Source organism: Scleropages formosus, chromosome 13 (assembly GCF_900964775.1).
Source record: "Scleropages formosus chromosome 13, fSclFor1.1, whole genome shotgun sequence".
Lineage (NCBI taxonomy): Eukaryota > Metazoa > Chordata > Actinopteri > Osteoglossiformes > Osteoglossidae > Scleropages > Scleropages formosus.
In genome coordinates, this window is record NC_041818.1 from 22,644,704 (window position 1) to 22,660,662 (window position 15,959).

General features: G+C 47.7%; 2 protein-coding genes across 5 annotated transcripts; one reads left to right on the forward strand and one right to left on the reverse strand.

The window, feature by feature from the left end:
• Window positions 1–60: 60 nt before the first annotated feature.
• Window positions 61–9,180, forward strand: hprt1 (hypoxanthine phosphoribosyltransferase 1). Of its 4 annotated transcripts, none has more exons than XM_018733638.2 (9): window positions 61–241; window positions 3,794–3,900; window positions 4,750–4,933; window positions 5,612–5,677; window positions 6,059–6,076; window positions 6,197–6,279; window positions 7,072–7,118; window positions 8,365–8,441; window positions 8,530–9,180. In XM_018733638.2, the coding sequence occupies exons 1-9, from the start codon at window positions 215–217 to the stop codon at window positions 8,575–8,577; spliced, it is 657 nt and encodes a 218-aa protein (XP_018589154.1). In that variant the 5' UTR covers window positions 61–214; the 3' UTR covers window positions 8,578–9,180. The 4 variants fall into 4 exon arrangements, with proteins under 4 accessions (XP_018589154.1, XP_018589155.1, XP_018589157.1 ...); XM_018733640.2 differs by lacking the exon at window positions 61–241 and adding an exon at window positions 248–384; XM_018733639.2 differs by lacking the exon at window positions 6,059–6,076 and having other exon boundaries at window positions 124–241.
• A 358-nt stretch (window positions 9,181–9,538) lies between these two features.
• LOC108923111 (extensin-like) lies at window positions 9,539–15,932 on the reverse strand. The gene is made up of 5 exons (XM_029257178.1): window positions 15,897–15,932; window positions 14,107–15,162; window positions 12,707–12,965; window positions 12,493–12,630; window positions 9,539–11,389 (listed from the first exon to the last, which is right to left on the reverse strand). The coding sequence occupies exons 1-3, from the start codon at window positions 15,930–15,932 to the stop codon at window positions 12,960–12,962; spliced, it is 1,098 nt and encodes a 365-aa protein (XP_029113011.1). The 3' UTR covers window positions 9,539–11,389; window positions 12,493–12,630; window positions 12,707–12,959.
• Between the last annotated feature and the right edge of the window lie 27 nt (window positions 15,933–15,959).

Below are 15,959 nucleotides of genomic sequence, written 5' to 3' on the forward strand. Positions count from 1 at the left end.
CCGAAAGCCTAATCGGAGTGGGTGGGGCCTGCACTGTCTCGTATCTCGCTGACACGCAAAAGTCCCGCCCCCGCAACCACAGCGGTCAGGGGAGGAACTGGAGCGGACGGGCAGAGCGCTGGGGGGCGGCTGCGCGCTGTCACTCATCTGCGGGGTGGAGGAGCTCGTTGGGGCGCAGAGGGGCCCTTCCCGATCCGAGAGAGGTGCGACTGACATGGCGACGGGCAGGCCGTGCATCGTGGTGAGTTCGACGGCCTCCTGGACGGGATTAGCGAGAGCTGCGAGCGCGCGCGGCGTCTCTCGAGCAGCGCCGCCGCCGGGTCGCGCGCGGGGCACGTGCACAAGGAGGAGGACTCCCTTCGGGGTGATCTTATCATCATGTCAGTGAGTGACAGCACTTCGTGTCAACGGGTTTTGTTGGTGTGCTGCTCTTCCTAACGAATAACACGGAAGGCGATGGACTGTTTTTGCGGGACGCGTGTTTTTATTTGGGAAGGCGGCGGCGGCGGCGGAGATGAAAGGCCATTGAGATGTCATGATGAAGCGCGCCCGCGCGAACGGTGCATTGAGCCCAGGCTGAGGCTGGGGGGAAAATAAAGGATGGAAACAAGAAGAAAGGGGCCCGTAGATACACGATTCCACGGTAACAGAGGCTGCGCGCCGCACAACAGGTGCTCGGGTGGGACTCGCACCCACGTCCTTACGCCCCCCTCCCCCTGCACCGGACCGTCTCAGTCCTGCAGCCTAAAACTCACATTTCTGTGTTTACTGCCGGGGGGGGGGGACGTTCAAAATGGTGTCCATGAAGAATATGGAAATGGCCGTGCTGACAGTGCAGGTCCCCGGGACGAGACTCCCTCGGTCTTGATGGAGGACAGTCCGGCCGTCACGCCGCCGGTCAGTCGACGAGACACAGCCGCGAGTCACGTGCCGGCGACGGCTGTTACGTTGCGCTTTTCCACGCGCACTGCGGAGCTGTTTCGCGACGATCGCGTTGCCCCGCAGGAACCGACGCTGCGATGTGTCCTTCCTCCGCGCGCGAGACTGCGTGAGTGTCCAGCGCGCGCTGTGGGCGCGAGGGGGACGGACGCGGGCACGCGCCGCGCCGCCACTGCGGAGATCTGGCAGGAGCCCCATAAACCTGCATAACTGATCCGCGGGTTGCGAAGTGTTTCCCAGGAAAACGATCAACATTTTAAAATAGTACATATACTTGAATAAGAGAAAACGCTAAAACGTTAATGCAGAGGATAGATTGTGTCCTTAAAATATTCTGCCTTTAAAAAAAAAAAAAAATCTCTGCGTACATTTAGGCCACAGGGGATTTACCACAGGGAGAAAGCAGTTGCCCTGTTCCGTTGCAGCTCTCAATTCCCCCGCTGTATTGCAATCAGGAATTAATGAAATAATCCAGGACCGTATCGCTGTGGATAGGGGGTGCGGTGGTGCAACGGGTTTGGCCGGGTCCTGTTCTCTGGCAGGTCTGGGGTTTGCGTCCCGCTTGGGGTGCCCTGCGATGGACTGGCATCCCGTCCTGAGTGTGTGTGTGTGTGTGTGTCCAGCCTTGCGCCCTGTGTTGCCAGGTTAGGCTCCGGCTCGCCGCGACCCCACTTGGGACAAGCGGTTTCGGACGGTGTATCCCCTGTATTTTCCCCTCTTGATTAATTTGAGACCCCTGGGAAGCTTGACCTTCTCTTTCCAGGGTGGAGTTACGGTAAGTCTGTGGTCCTCGCCACTGTAAACGCCAGGTGAGACCATCTGCGTGCCCCAGGACTCGTCTGCTGGCGTGCACCGCGTGGATTCATCTCGGTAACTCTGTGAACTCCGGCAGTAGAGGGGCCCCTGCTCACATGGCAGTTTGCACCCTGAGGTCACGTTAATGTGGACCCTGATGGAGGCGAGGTGTGTTTTCCATCTGATGGGCGCCCTGGGGTTGGAGGTTAAGGCAGGAACATTATTCCCTGTGGGCTCCGCCTGCTGTCTAGGAGATTGTGGAAACCGCAGTGGAGAGGAGGTGGGCTTTCAGAGTGCCCCGCTCCCGTGCCCCACACCAAGGGCAATTCGGAGAAGCTGCTCCTCCTTTTTTTAATGAGAAATGGCTATGGAAGGTGACTGCCTGCTGTGGGGTGACAGAAAGCGCAGGAGCATTGAACAGTTCATCATATCAAATGAAATGCAGGGCTGCTGTACACCAGGGTGTGGGGGTGGGGGGGCGGCAGACTGAGGACATGTGACCAACGTATGATCAGCATGTAAGAGTGCCGCTGTCACACATGTGCTGTTCCTTGTGTAAATGATACATTCTGTGTGTGTGTGTGTGTGTGTGTGTGTGTGTGTGTTTTTTTCATAGCGCACGGTACACTCTTGCAACTAGAAATACTTTAAACAGAATGTCTCCTGTCTGGGGAAGTGGATCCCCGGAGCTGACGAATGGAGAATGAGCGTGTTTGTTGGATTGAAATGTTTGGAAGTCCAAAAAAGTTAAGATGGTCAGAAAGTCCTGGGTTCAAATCCCTCTTACTGCTGTAGTCCTCATGATCAAGGTACTTATCTTGAACTGATAAAATAAGAATTAGCAAAAGCTCATAGTGTAGTGGTAAGAGCTACTGCGTTTGGACTTTAAAGTCACAGGTTTGATTCCCAGCTGTAGTACTTTCCATTTAGTTATTTATCAGATGCTTTTCCCCAAAGCAACTGCCAATGAACTCTATGTAGTGTTATCAGCCCACACACCTTATTCACCGCGGTGACTTACCCTGCTAGATACACTACTTACACTGGGTCATACTACTTACACTCATCCATACATCAGTGGAACACACACACACACACTCTCTTGATCACTCACACACTGTGGGTGAACCTGAACAGCATGTTTTTGGAGTGTGGGAGGAAACCAGAGCAGCTGGAAGAAACTTACACAGACATGGGGAGAACATGCAAACTCCACATAGACTGAGCGGGGATCGAACCCACGACAGTAGGTTCAACTTGAACAAGGTACTTACCCTAAAATTGCTCTAGTAAAATTACCCAGCTGTGTAAACGGGTAAATAATTATAAATACCTTAAGTTGCTTTGGGAAAAAAAAAGTGCCAGCTAAATTAATAAATGTAATACCCAGCTTTATAAATGGGTAAATTATTGTTGCCTTGGACAAAGGTGTCAGATGATTATTCTCATATACTACTACTACAAATAATAATAATAATATATTAATGTTATTCCAGTTACGATAAGTGTTTTCCTGGAGGATGCAGCAGCAGGGAATCTCCTACAAATGTGACCCAGCCTCAGTTCAGGGCCTCAGGGTTCAACCTCAGGCCGTGTGAAATTAAATTAAAGTGAAAGGGCCATTATGTCATAAATCCCATAGGATTTATTGAATTTATCACAAAGAGTTTTTGTTATGTGCTGGATCTGGGTGCAAGGGGGTTGGCTGTAAGGGAGGTAACTGGTAAATGAGTCCTCGCGTGTCTGGAAATCGAACCCTCTTTCCAAGAAGCCAGCTGGGGGTTACACGCCGTATGGTCCGTAATGGTGCTCGTCGCAAATCTGGCAAATCAGACTGCCCCACCGCAAGGGGGCGTGGTGTTCAGCTCGGAGCTGGAGTGCTGGAATGGAGATGGCCGAACTGGGATGCAAACAGATGAACATCTGCCTCCGAAGCATCTCTGTATAGGCAACATTAGTAATAAGACATGTCATCTTAATTAAGAATCAATAATAAAAACAATAAACAGATATATCCTGAAGTGACTCTTCAATGGTTTCTTCTGGCTGTTGGTTCCAGATCAGCGACGAGGAGCAGGGGTACGACCTGGACCTCTTTTGCATACCAAAGCATTATGTTAATGACCTGGAGCGAGTCTACATCCCGCACGGCCTCATCTTGGACAGGTAGGTCCCTGTACACGAACACGCCTGTTCCCATGGCGATTAAGGAGAAGACACTGAGCCATGTGTGTCCACCTCGAAATGATGTGTCTCTGATCTGTGATGCTTAGAAAGCAGTTTTCTGCAAAACATCTCATCATTTGTACACTGTGGGCTGTTGTGTTTAAGAGTACAACAGTAGGACACCTGCTGATAATAGCGATGATGATGATGATGATCCATCCAACCATCACTGAGGCAGGATACACACTGGACAGGATTCCAGTGTCTACTTTGCCATTACAAGGCAGTTTCAGTCACACTCGCACGCACTATTGAGAATTTAAAGTCACCAGTTAAACTGAAGAACACATCTTTGCACTGTGGGAGGAAACCCACGCAAACACGAGGAGAACGTGCGAATTTCGCAAAGTCTGTCGGATTCGAACCCGTGTTCACGCCCGCAGCCCAGGAGAAAACGAGGCAGCGGTGACTCTTGCTGCGGCGCTTCACATAATGATACTCAAAATAATTTTTTTATATACTCGTGTACTTTTGTGGTGCTTAATGCTCTGGATCGTTACCGAAGGAAAGGGGTTCGAAGCCCAGATGTGGAACCTCTTTCAGTCCTTCATCAGAAGATGTGGCTCAGGCCAGGTTGCACAGCTGCACCAAGACGGTGACCTTGAGTGTTACAGCTGTTTATGTCCTCGCTGAGTCTCTGTTCCACAAAGAGAAGCAGAGATTAGATGACCTTGCACACTGTTTTACGCTGTTTTACCGCAGTTCTAGACACAACAGAACACGACTCCTACAGAGCTGACCCCTGTAACCTGTTTCCCCCACCACCCCCCCCATCACCTGGCACCTCAGGACGGAGCGGCTGGCGCGGGAGATCATGTGCGACATGGGGGGTCACCACATAGTGGCGCTGTGCGTGCTCAAGGGGGGGTACAAGTTCTTCGCCGACCTACTGGACTACATCAAGGCCCTGAACCGCAACAGCGACCGCTCCATCCCCATGACCGTGGACTTCATCCGACTCAAGAGCTACTGCGTAAGCCCCGCCCCCCCACCCCCGGCATTTTTACCGCGTCGTTGGCTCCGGTTCCTTTTAACGATCGCTTTGACGTGAATTTCCGATCTATGAATATGAATTCTTCTGCAACGTTACAGAACCGAAACGAAAGCACTGGGCAGATTTCCTCTGCGATATTAATTTTGCCGTTTCGTTTGGGCATCTGCGTTTATTCATTTATCAGACGACTTTCACAAAAGCAGTGTAAAACTCAGAGTAAACAGAAGTGTATTTCACCAGCAGACTGAACCCTGCTATTATATCAATTACGGCATGTTTAAAAATAGCATAATTTGTCTTGATGGTGCAAAATCGTTCCAAGGAGTTATTTGACATTGCATAATGCAGCTATATAAAGCTTTATTTTATATAGCACCTTTTAAAACAGCACGAAGCACTCTGCAGTGAAAACACACACATAGGATACGGTAAAAAGTTAGATTTATAATAATAAAAGCTGCAAGAAGACCGCAAAATAATTTAAAAAGAGATGATGTAGTCAATATGAAAACAAAGGCTTTGGTTAGCAAATCAAAGCTTGATTTGTGTGTGTGATTGAATATTTTTGTTTTTTTTTTTTGTTTTTTTTAATGCGATTCATTGGACATTTCAATGTTCCTTCCTTACGTTTTTCACCGCGCCACCACTTCCCTCAAGAACGACCAGTCTACGGGGGAAATCAAGGTGATCGGCGGCGACGACCTCTCCACTCTCACGGGAAAGGTGAGCATCGCTGGTGGAAATGCGGGGGTTTGAATATCGAAACACCCGGAGCCGATCTGCTCCCGCTCGCTAGGTTTCCAGCCACAGAAATGGAAAAACTGGACTCCGCAGTTTTTACTCTGCACGTGTGCGTTCGCGAGCGTGACGTACAGCATCGGTATTGGGACAGCGTAGTGGCTAGAGCTGCTGCCTGGACCCAGAGGTTGCAGGTTCAAATCCCACCTCTGTAGTACACTTGAGCAAGGCACTTACCCTAAATTGCCCAGCTGTAGGTAACTTAATATTGCAAGTTGCTTTGGAAAATATGCCTTTTACTGCTCTGACATGAGCCAAAATCCACTAAATCTCTGTCTCTCTATCTCTTTCTTTGTCTGAACGCAGAATGTTTTGATTGTAGAGGTGAGTGTGTATCGCCATCCAATTGGTATAAAAGAATTAAACGTTAATTAATTAAACGCTGTGTGGGGGGGGGTCCCTGTCTGACAGCACTGACCGTGTGCCTTCCTGTCCCGTTTGCAGGACATCATAGACACGGGGAAGACGATGAAGACGCTGCTGCAACTTCTCAAGCGGTACAATCCGAAAATGGTGAAGGTGGCCAGGTACGGCACCGGGAGGGGCCAGGGTCCCAGCATGTCCGAAAATAATGCGCATGCAAATGAGTCGGAGGGCGGCCTTTGGCCTGGTGGTTAAGGAGCAGGAGATCGCGAATTAAAATGTCAGTAAACTTAAGGACATTTCGTAGAAAAACAATAAAACACAGCGGACCCCCGGCTAACGACTGCTCTGGCTCTTTTGCGCTCCGATTTAACTGGTTTAGCTAACATCGCATTAACCGCTTTATGCCGCAAGCGGTCCCATCCAATCAGCTCGCAGCAGCCCTTACTCTCAGCCAATCAGACTTATGTATAGAACATATAATATATAATAGATATAATAGACGTACTATTTATATAATATGAACTCCAGAAGAATGAATTTAGGTTTACAACTTTTAATGACATTTTTCAGTCACTGAATTTTCATTTTTATATTAGCGAATGATAAAGGTAAATGTGTATTTTATGTGCTGTAAATGATGATAAACAATTGTCAGTATTCATGGGGGATGTGAAGAATTCTGGAATTTTTGCACAGATTTTGGAATTGTGAAAATTTTGCGCCGATTTTATGGGGTAAAATTGTGCTGATGTCTAAATTGGTTGATGTGATAAATTTTGTAATGAATTAGTGACGTTGGCCGGGGGACTGCGGTATTGACATGGGAAAGACGGTACAGCACACATGCCTGATGCATGACTGACTTCAGAGAAAAACCCCACCGGCTGCGTTGGCCACCTTTCCCACCCCCTACCCCCAAACACAGCTGCTGTGCTTCTCCTTCTTATCCGCAGTCTGCTGGTGAAACGGACGCCAAGAAGTGTGGGCTATAGGCCAGACTGTAAGTACTGTACGCTGCTCTGTGCCACATTTGCATTTACGGTCCCTCTATTTCTGGGCTGCGTTAATCAAATGGTCCATCCAATATGGATATACTGCGATCAGATTTGCAGCGTTATGTGAAATTAATAGTTTAATGACAGCCGTGTGCAAATGGATAGCATCCAATAAGAACAATTTGCGCTGATGTATTAATACTTTTTACAGCATCCTCAGTGTAGGATGTAGCATATTCCAAAAGATCCCACAGCATCTACACTGAGCTTCCGGACACTTTCCGAATGTTCGCATGTTCCTGGCAAACAAATGTTTGTGAATATTTACAGACAAGGGGGCAGCAGGTGGTGTAGCAGTTAGAAGTACCACCTTGCACTTGGAATCAGGTTCATGTCCCACCTCCTGATTTACTACCCTGCTACTGACCCTGAGCTGCTCCGTGAAATCACCCAACGGTATAAATCGGGTAAATAATTGTAAGTATCAGAACGTGGTAAGTTGCTTTGGAGAAAATCTCACGCTGAATACATGGAAAATGTGAACGTACCTCATTATTTGCATTTTTTCATTCAGCTGACACTTCTCTCCAAAGCAACTTACACTGTTAAGCTACTTACAATTATTTACCCATTTATATAGGGGGGGTAATTGTGGTGGAGCAATTTAGGCTAAATACCTTGCTCAAGGGTACTACAGCCGGAGGTGGGATTCAAACCGGTGACCTTTGAGGCCAAGGCAGCACCTCGAACCACTACACTACCAGCTATCCCCGTTGTTAGAAGGTTGGTCCTGCTCCTCTTGTCACCTTCATCTTCAAGGGCTCCCGACAAACAAATCCTATGTCGTCTACACTCCAAAGACTCGTTCTGGGTGTCAGGTGCCCGGAACTGGCATTCATACCCCCTACAGGTGCTGCGCGTGCACCTGGGAAAGGCATTATTTGGCTTCACTGATCAGATGGATCACAGTTCTTGCAGTGGAGACCCAGTGGGGGTGCAGAGGGGTTAGAAAGGGCTTTGCGCTGGGGACGACTGGGTAGCTGTTATATCGGAGAAGAGCATCCGCAACATGAATAAATGTGAAAGTGCCCCCAGTTACAAAGGTGCGTTGGTGTGGAAGCCCCACAGTGGGGTGCTGTTGAGCTTAAACACACACACACACACACACAGTTATTGCATCACTGTCTGTTCTCATTAGACTATAGATACTTTTTAATAAATTCTTTTGTCCCCCCCCCCCCCCCCCCCCAGTTGTAGGATTTGAAGTTCCAGACAAATTTGTGGTAGGGTATGCATTAGACTACAACGAGTACTTCAGAGACCTAAACGTAAGTATGAGGATCGCCGGACGCGTCTGAGGTTGAGCGATGGAGCGATGGAGGCTGCTCGGTGAACGACGTGTTTTGTGTCTTTCAGCACATCTGCGTGATCAGCGAGAGCGGGAAGGAGAAGTACAAAGCGTGACAGCTCTCCCTCTCTAGCTGTGTAAAATTGTAATCTACGTTATTGAGGATGTCGTACGTTTTGTGTGTTTTTTTCTTTTTTTTCCACATTTGTAAAGATAAATTAGTAGGAGCCCTTGAAGCCCCTCCCACGACACCCTTTAAGCGAAACGTCGATACCTCACATCTCCCGGTGTTCGATCTCGCGGTGGCCTGTGTTTCGTGGTCCGATTCACGTCCAGTGGAGTGGGGTGGGGACACACCCTTGTGTACCAGCTGGACAGCTTTATTAAAACAACAAAAGAGACCATGTTTTAGCTGATGTATTCAGGGTGGCTTTTAAATTGTTTGTTTTTTTGTTTCCCCAAAGCATTGTGTCTAAATAAAATAGGCAACGTGCTGGCTGACTCGCTGGCCGCCCGGGACAGCGACACTGAGCCAGGCGGAAAGTTCATCTTCGTGAAAAGAGAGGAGACTTAACGCCAGCTATTAATTTATTTCATAGAGCAAGAAGAAAAAAAAAAAAAAAATGACTGAATTAACTTTTGGTTCTTAGCTGGCAAAAGACTTTATTGCATGCTGTTTTTTATTGAACAAAACATGTAAGGTAAAAAAAAAAAAAAAAGTCACACTGATTAAATTATGTCATAATTACAGCATTTCTTTCATACTGTCCTGTAATCAGTCTCAGTCACTCTGTGGGTGGTTATTACTCCCAAGCAATGACCCTATTGTCTCTGAATGTACTGCAGCTGTGGAGCTGGGGTTGGCAATGTGGCGAGTATTTTTTTTTTTTTTTTTTTTTTAAATTGGCTAACGATTCATCGAGTCGTCAGTCCAATTTCGAGAACCGCTCGTCTTGAGCAGGGTCGCAGTGGACCGGATCCTACCCCCGAAGCACTGGGCACAAGGATCAGCCAATGAAACGCATTCATTGTTTTGTACTCTTGTGCTGTATTGACTGCTGCTAAATAATCATAATAAATAATCAAGACGTATACCTGCATTTTGAGCCCGTCATAAAAAAAACTGGAAAAGTATAACTGACGTGATTCTGTGACTCATTTTCTTCAATGATTTTCGTCAAGTTACAATACAGATCTCCGATTGTGGCATGAAATTAGAAACGGAGCCCGAGTGGCTGGATTTCCGATATTTTGTCAAATTTTGCTCTTTGGGTCAGGCGGCAAAATTCGTTTTCGTTTAGTCATCGCAAATCCTCGATTGTTGAAATAAATCGAAAAGCGAGGTTAATTTTTGGTAAAGTTTTATTGCCAAAGTCGAACGTCGTGCTTCGTTCTCCGCTCTTTTCAGGTGGACTCCGTCCTGTTGCCAACCCCAGCCGTGGGCGGAACGTACCTCTTCGAAAAACGGGCAAAATCTCTGCTGCTTCGTGATGGTGACGGCCTCTCGCCTCCACCGGTGCATGCCACCGCTCGCGATTGTAAATACACGAAAGGCAAACGCAATCTCTGAAGGGGGGGAAGTGATGCGGTGCCTTAAATCTATATGATCGCAGCATGACAAGAGGCACCATTTCTTATTTTTCACATTTTATCTCTATGCAATGCAGCTGCTCCAAGACTCCCACCGTTGCAAGAGGATGTGCGATTCCACGTTTTACTGAAAATTTGTTAGGCCGCACGCGTGTTCTCGGAAGCGTAACGTCACAGCAGTACGGTTCTCGAAAGGGTTCCAGGATGGTCGGTCCGTTGTGCTCCGATGTATCTGGACAGGAGCTTCCTTTTGTACGTGGAACTTCTGTTCTCCGCTTGTCCTGTAGGGGGCATGTACGAGCCTGCGCTTACATGCCCTTACCCCCCCCCCCCCCATCAGCAGAGCAGTGTCAGCGCGTGCTGTGCACCGCCATTGCCACCGTACTGCACCCCCCCTCAGACACGACACACCAATAAAAATCCATTTCCAAAGGTGTTCAGAACGAGTACTTTTTTTTTAAACTCTCCCCAACTCCCCCCCCATAATGTTTTCAGACGATAAAAACGTACCCTCTGTACACATCAGATACATAAAAAGACACTCGGTGAGGGATTTGTGCCTGAAGTCAGTGTGTTACCATATAAAAGCAGGCTTTACTGGAGCAGAACACCAACACTGGACACGCTACAACCCAGCTCCAGTATTTACGTGCTGCTACCGCACCGCCCACAGACACACCTCCGCTTCCACAGGATGCCGTTGGTCTGGGCGAACGTCTATCGCCTCATCCGGGCCAATCGGACCGCGAAGGGGTGAAGGACCGAGCAGCGGACGATTGCAGGAGCCCGAGCGGCAGCTCCTCATGGCCTGCATCTCCATATCACAGCAAACCATGACGTGCTGCTACAGCGGCTGCCAGCCACAGGCAAGAGAGCCTCGCATCCCTTCGGTCACAAGTCCAGCTCCGTAAGATGTGCGCAAGAAACCGAAAAAAATGAAAAGTCTGCAGCTTCTCCGTTTCGGGTCCAGCGTGACGAAATGAGCTCCCTCTGTCCCTCCAAGGTGCTGAATCCCTTTCAACGTGTCTGAAAACACGTCTCTTCCGCATCGACTTCTCTCCCGATCTAAAAGCTCCGCGACTTTGCATCCTCTTTGAATCTCCTGTCCGACTGACGATCCTACAGGCAGCTATTTCCGTAAGGTGCTTCGGCGAATCGCGTCTCTCTGTCGAAAGCGCTTCGTTCGTTCTCGAATGTTCGTTCGCCCTCCGTTTTACATCACTTTGGAGAAAAGTGTCTCCTGACTGAATAAATGTAAATTGATAATCGTACCCGTCGTATCATTCTTCGTGCCTAATGAGCATCTGGGGTTGTGCAGGAGGTCCCTGGCCAATAAGTCTGAAAACAAGAAGACACGGAGGGCGAGCACACGGTGCACATTGAACCAAAGCGTCACGGCTGCACCTGCGGTCACACACATTGAACATACAAGTTGGGTAAACTAGTGAGCAGCAACCTAGGTGGGCAGCAGGTGGCGTAGTGGTTACAGCCACTGCCTTGACAGCAACCGGCACAGGTTTGAATCCCATCTTCTATGACTCCCATTATCAAGGTACATAAACTGAGCCGATAAAGTAAAAAAAAATACCCAGCTGTATAAATGGGTAAATCGAAAGCAGATTAGAATCGTAAGGGGCATTGGAGAAAAGCATCAGTTAAGTGAATAAACGACAATAATAATACTACCATGACCAATAGTAATGAACACAACCTGTACCCCTATTACGCAATCCATGTATAGGCCCAGGGTCATCTGGTCTGGTCCTGCAGCAGCGGGGAGGGGTACTGTATCCCATCATGCACCAGTTCTGCGGCTCATCTGCAGCTCAGGGTGCAGGCGGTGCACGTGAAACCCGCCCGAGCTCCCGCTCTTAGTCATGGTTCCCTGTTTTGCTTCGACCTCGCAGCTGTGAAACTTCCTCTTCTCTTTGTGAACCAACATTCTACAACAGCGGGGCTTTCGGCAAAGTGCAGTCGGACAGAATGCGGAAGAAAAACCGACGTGGGGGTCGCGCCGAGACGTACGACAAGGTCTCCTGGTGCCCTGCTCTTGTCTACGTTCGTACTTTGCACAGACGGTACATCTCATCGCACGTTTCCGTAAGAAAGCTACGGACACAGATCTCCCCAACGTACCGGGCAGAAAGGATCCGTGTGAACTTTTGCATCCAATAGTCTCGTGAGCGCTTGCAGAGCACACGGAGGAACTCTAAATAAACGTACTGGTGGGTGTGAGAATGTCCGTGCGTTCCCAGAATCCTTTGCAATAGAAAGATGCAGTCCCACAAAACCAATACGCAAAATACCAAAAAAAAAAAAAAATCAACGGTATCTCGTTCAATGTACTACGAATTGCCAGATGAGGTTAATGAGCCCATATTTACAAAATGTACATTTTTTTAAAGCAACTTATATAAGTGGAACAATTTTTGTGCACGTACCTTTCTCACAGATGACACAGCAAGCGGGTTGTATTTGGCAATGCAGCATTCCGCTAGTATGGGAAGTAAGATGACCTACAACACCACTCATGTCTGGGACCAACGCCCTCAGAATGGCCAGTTAGGTTGTTTGTGCGCCTAAGAGACAGAGACCCCTGCAGGTCAGGGGCAGAACAGCAGGACTCTATCAAATGGTAAACAGAGCAGGACTCACCTCTCAACAGGCCCCAACTTGCCCTGGTGTTTGTATGTAAAGTAAAAGTTAAAAAAAAAAAAAAAAAAAATGAACCAGCGATTGGACTGATTCTGCTCTAAAACCCTAGAAATCCAACACCTTTGACCCGATCTTCGATCTCAGGATGGCTTCCATTGGGGGAATTATCCTTTCAATGATGCTGCTGCCTTGAGGATTTAAGACAGTTACCCCTGAAGCCCAGGGGTTTTCATCCCTTCTCATCTCCACACATTTAGACCTGGAGAAAAACACAGCACAATGCATTTTGGAGCCTCCATTCCAACCATAGCATAATTTCAAAGTGTAATATTTCCATACTCCCATAAATAAGAGGTTTCCAGCCCGCTCCATGTACATCAACACACTAAACACATTTACATTACAAACTCGTTCACATTCCAAAAGAATTAAATCACTTCCACAGCATACAAAAACAAAAAAAATATACATATACAATTTCTGATGTAGGATTCAGATTATTTGTTTAAACTCTGACAAAAGAATATTTACTGGCCTCGTGTCGCTGTGTCTCGTGCAGTTATGACGACTTCATTATTAGAAAATTAGTTACAATATTACGAAAGAGTCAATAAATTACACTTAAGTTTTTTTTAATCATCATCATCATCATCGTACTGATAAACTTGTTTTGTCTTTTTACCCCCGGTCGATTAACTGTGTTACACTTTTGGGGCTTTTCATTTTTAAAAAATACGCGGGTAAAAACAGAGTAATAGTGTCACTTGGTGCGAGCGTTTCATTTTTCTCTCCGTAAAACTGCCGAATTAAATGACAATAAAAGGAAACGTAGGAAAAGTGATGGTGAAGCGTGGAAAGTTCGTGTTTTCGCGGAAATAGAGAAACTTTTTTTTTTTTTTAAAAAAGCCTAGTTACTGGATAAAACGGAAAACTCACTGGAGCGGGTGTTACGGCAATGAATGTTGCGATGTAACGAAAACAAGTTTATTTTTGCGAGCAGTTTAGTTCCTCTTAGTAACCGGGTTGAATTTGGTGCCGTTTTCGCTCCTGCTGGAATTGAGGACAAAATACGTCCGAACAGCACGCGGAACTGGAACGGAAGCATAAGAAGTTTGAAAAGCTGCATTTTAACGCTCGGTGTCGTGATCGGATCACGCGTTCGGCTTTCTTTCATTTTCCCTTTTATTTTTAAAGGCTCCGAAACGGAGAGACAAACACACAAAGTAACCGTCCCGAGTGTCACACAGTCGGCTCCCGCGTCCCACAAAGTGCCTTTTGCGCAAAGAAACCGTTTTCTGCGGCTCTCGAGTCGCTGCGCTTTTCGAAAGCGCACGACGAGGGGAGAAAGTGCGGGGGGAGAAAAATCGCGAAAAATAATTCCCCGAAAAATCCAAACTTACCTCCAGTGCAATCGAAAATGGCGCCGAAACGTAAGAGACGTCTAAGGTTTCATTGTGAGCTCCAGTGCAAGGCTTTGTGGGAGCAGGAGGAGCGCGAGGAGCAGGGGGAGCGCGGAGCGGCGGGGCTGCGGAGCGGGGAACGGGAGTAGGGACTTGGAGTAGGGCATAGGAATAGAGTGTGGAGTGGGGAATAGGGACAGTGTGTGGAGTGGGAAATAGGAATATAGAGTGTGGAGTGGGGAACGGGAACGTGGAGTAAAAGTATGGAGTAGGAAATAGGAACCTGGAGTAGGGAATAGGGACAGAGTGTGGAGTGGGGAACAGGAATGTGGAGTAAAAGTATGGAATATGGAACAGGAATAAGGAGTGAGAGTGTGGAGTAGGGAATAGGAACAAGGAGTGTGCAGTAAGGAAGAGGGGACAGAGTGTGGAGTGTGGAACAGGAATGTGGAGTAGGGAACAGGAACAGAGTGTGGAGTAGGGAACAGGAACGTGGAGTAAAAGTATGGAGTAGGAAATAGGGACAGAGTGTGCAGTAGGGAATAGGGACAGAGTGTGCAGTAGGGAATAGGGACAGAGTGTGGAGTGGGGAACAGGAACTTGGAGTAGGGAACAGGAATGTGGAGTGAGAGTCTGGAGTAGGGAATAGGAGCAAGGAGTGTGCAATAAGGAATAGGGAGAGAGTGTGGAGTAGGGAACAGGAATGTGGAGTAAAAGTATGGAGTAGGGAATAGGAACAAGGAGTGTGCAGTAGGGAATAGGGACAGAGTGTGGAGTGGGGAACAGGAATGTGGAGTAGAAGTATGGAGTAGGGAATAGGAATAAGGACTGAGAGTGTGGAGTAGGGAATAGGAACTTGGAGTATGGAATAGGAACAAGGAGTGTGCAGTAGGGAAGAGGGACAGAGTGGAGTGGGGAACAGGAATGTGGAGTAAAAGTATGGAATATGGAACAGGAATAAGGAGTGAGAGTGTGGAGTAGGGAATAGGAGCTTGGAGTTTGGAATAAGGAAGAGGAACTTGGAATAGGGACAGAGTGTGGAGTGGGGAACAGGAACTTGGAGTAGCGAACAGGAATGTGGAGAAAAAGTGTGGAGCAGGGAATAGGAACAAGGAGTGAGAGTGGAGTAGGGAGCAGGAACAGAGTGTTCAGTGAATAGGAACAGGGTGGTGGAGCAATGGTAAGGATTAGGGAGGAGGAACAAGGGGAGTAGAAGAAAAATGAAGTAAGAGCAGGGAATAGGGAGCTCTAGCATCGAATAAAGGCAGGGAGCGTGGAGAAGAAGTAGAAGAAGTTAATAGTTACATTTAGTTATTTATCAGACACTTTTCTCCAAAGCGACTTCCGACGAACTCTATGTAGTGTTATCAGGCCACACACCTTATTCACCGCGGTGACTTACACTGCTAGATACACTACTTACACTGGGTCACTCATCCATACATCAGTGGAACTCACACACGCACTATGGGGGAACCCGAACAGCATGTCTTTGGACTGTGGGAGGAAACCAGAGCACCTAGACATAGACTGAGCGGGGATCGAACCCACGTCCTCTTGAACCGCCCAGGCGCTGTGCCACTGTGCCATTATAAGAGATATATTAACACTTTGGAGAAAAGTGTCACCTGAATGAAAAAGAAATGCAAATACAGCAAATATGCAAATAAGGTAGCAAGGACAACGAGTAGCGAGGCCTTTAGGTAGTGTCCTGGTACACACCTCAAATCCTGAAGGTTTTGGCTTCAAATTCACTTCTCCTATAGGACTCCCTTGAGCAAGCTTCTCACCCTGAGCTGATAGCTGGAATACCCTGCTGTGTACATGGGTCAATCAGTGTAAAGCTCATTAAC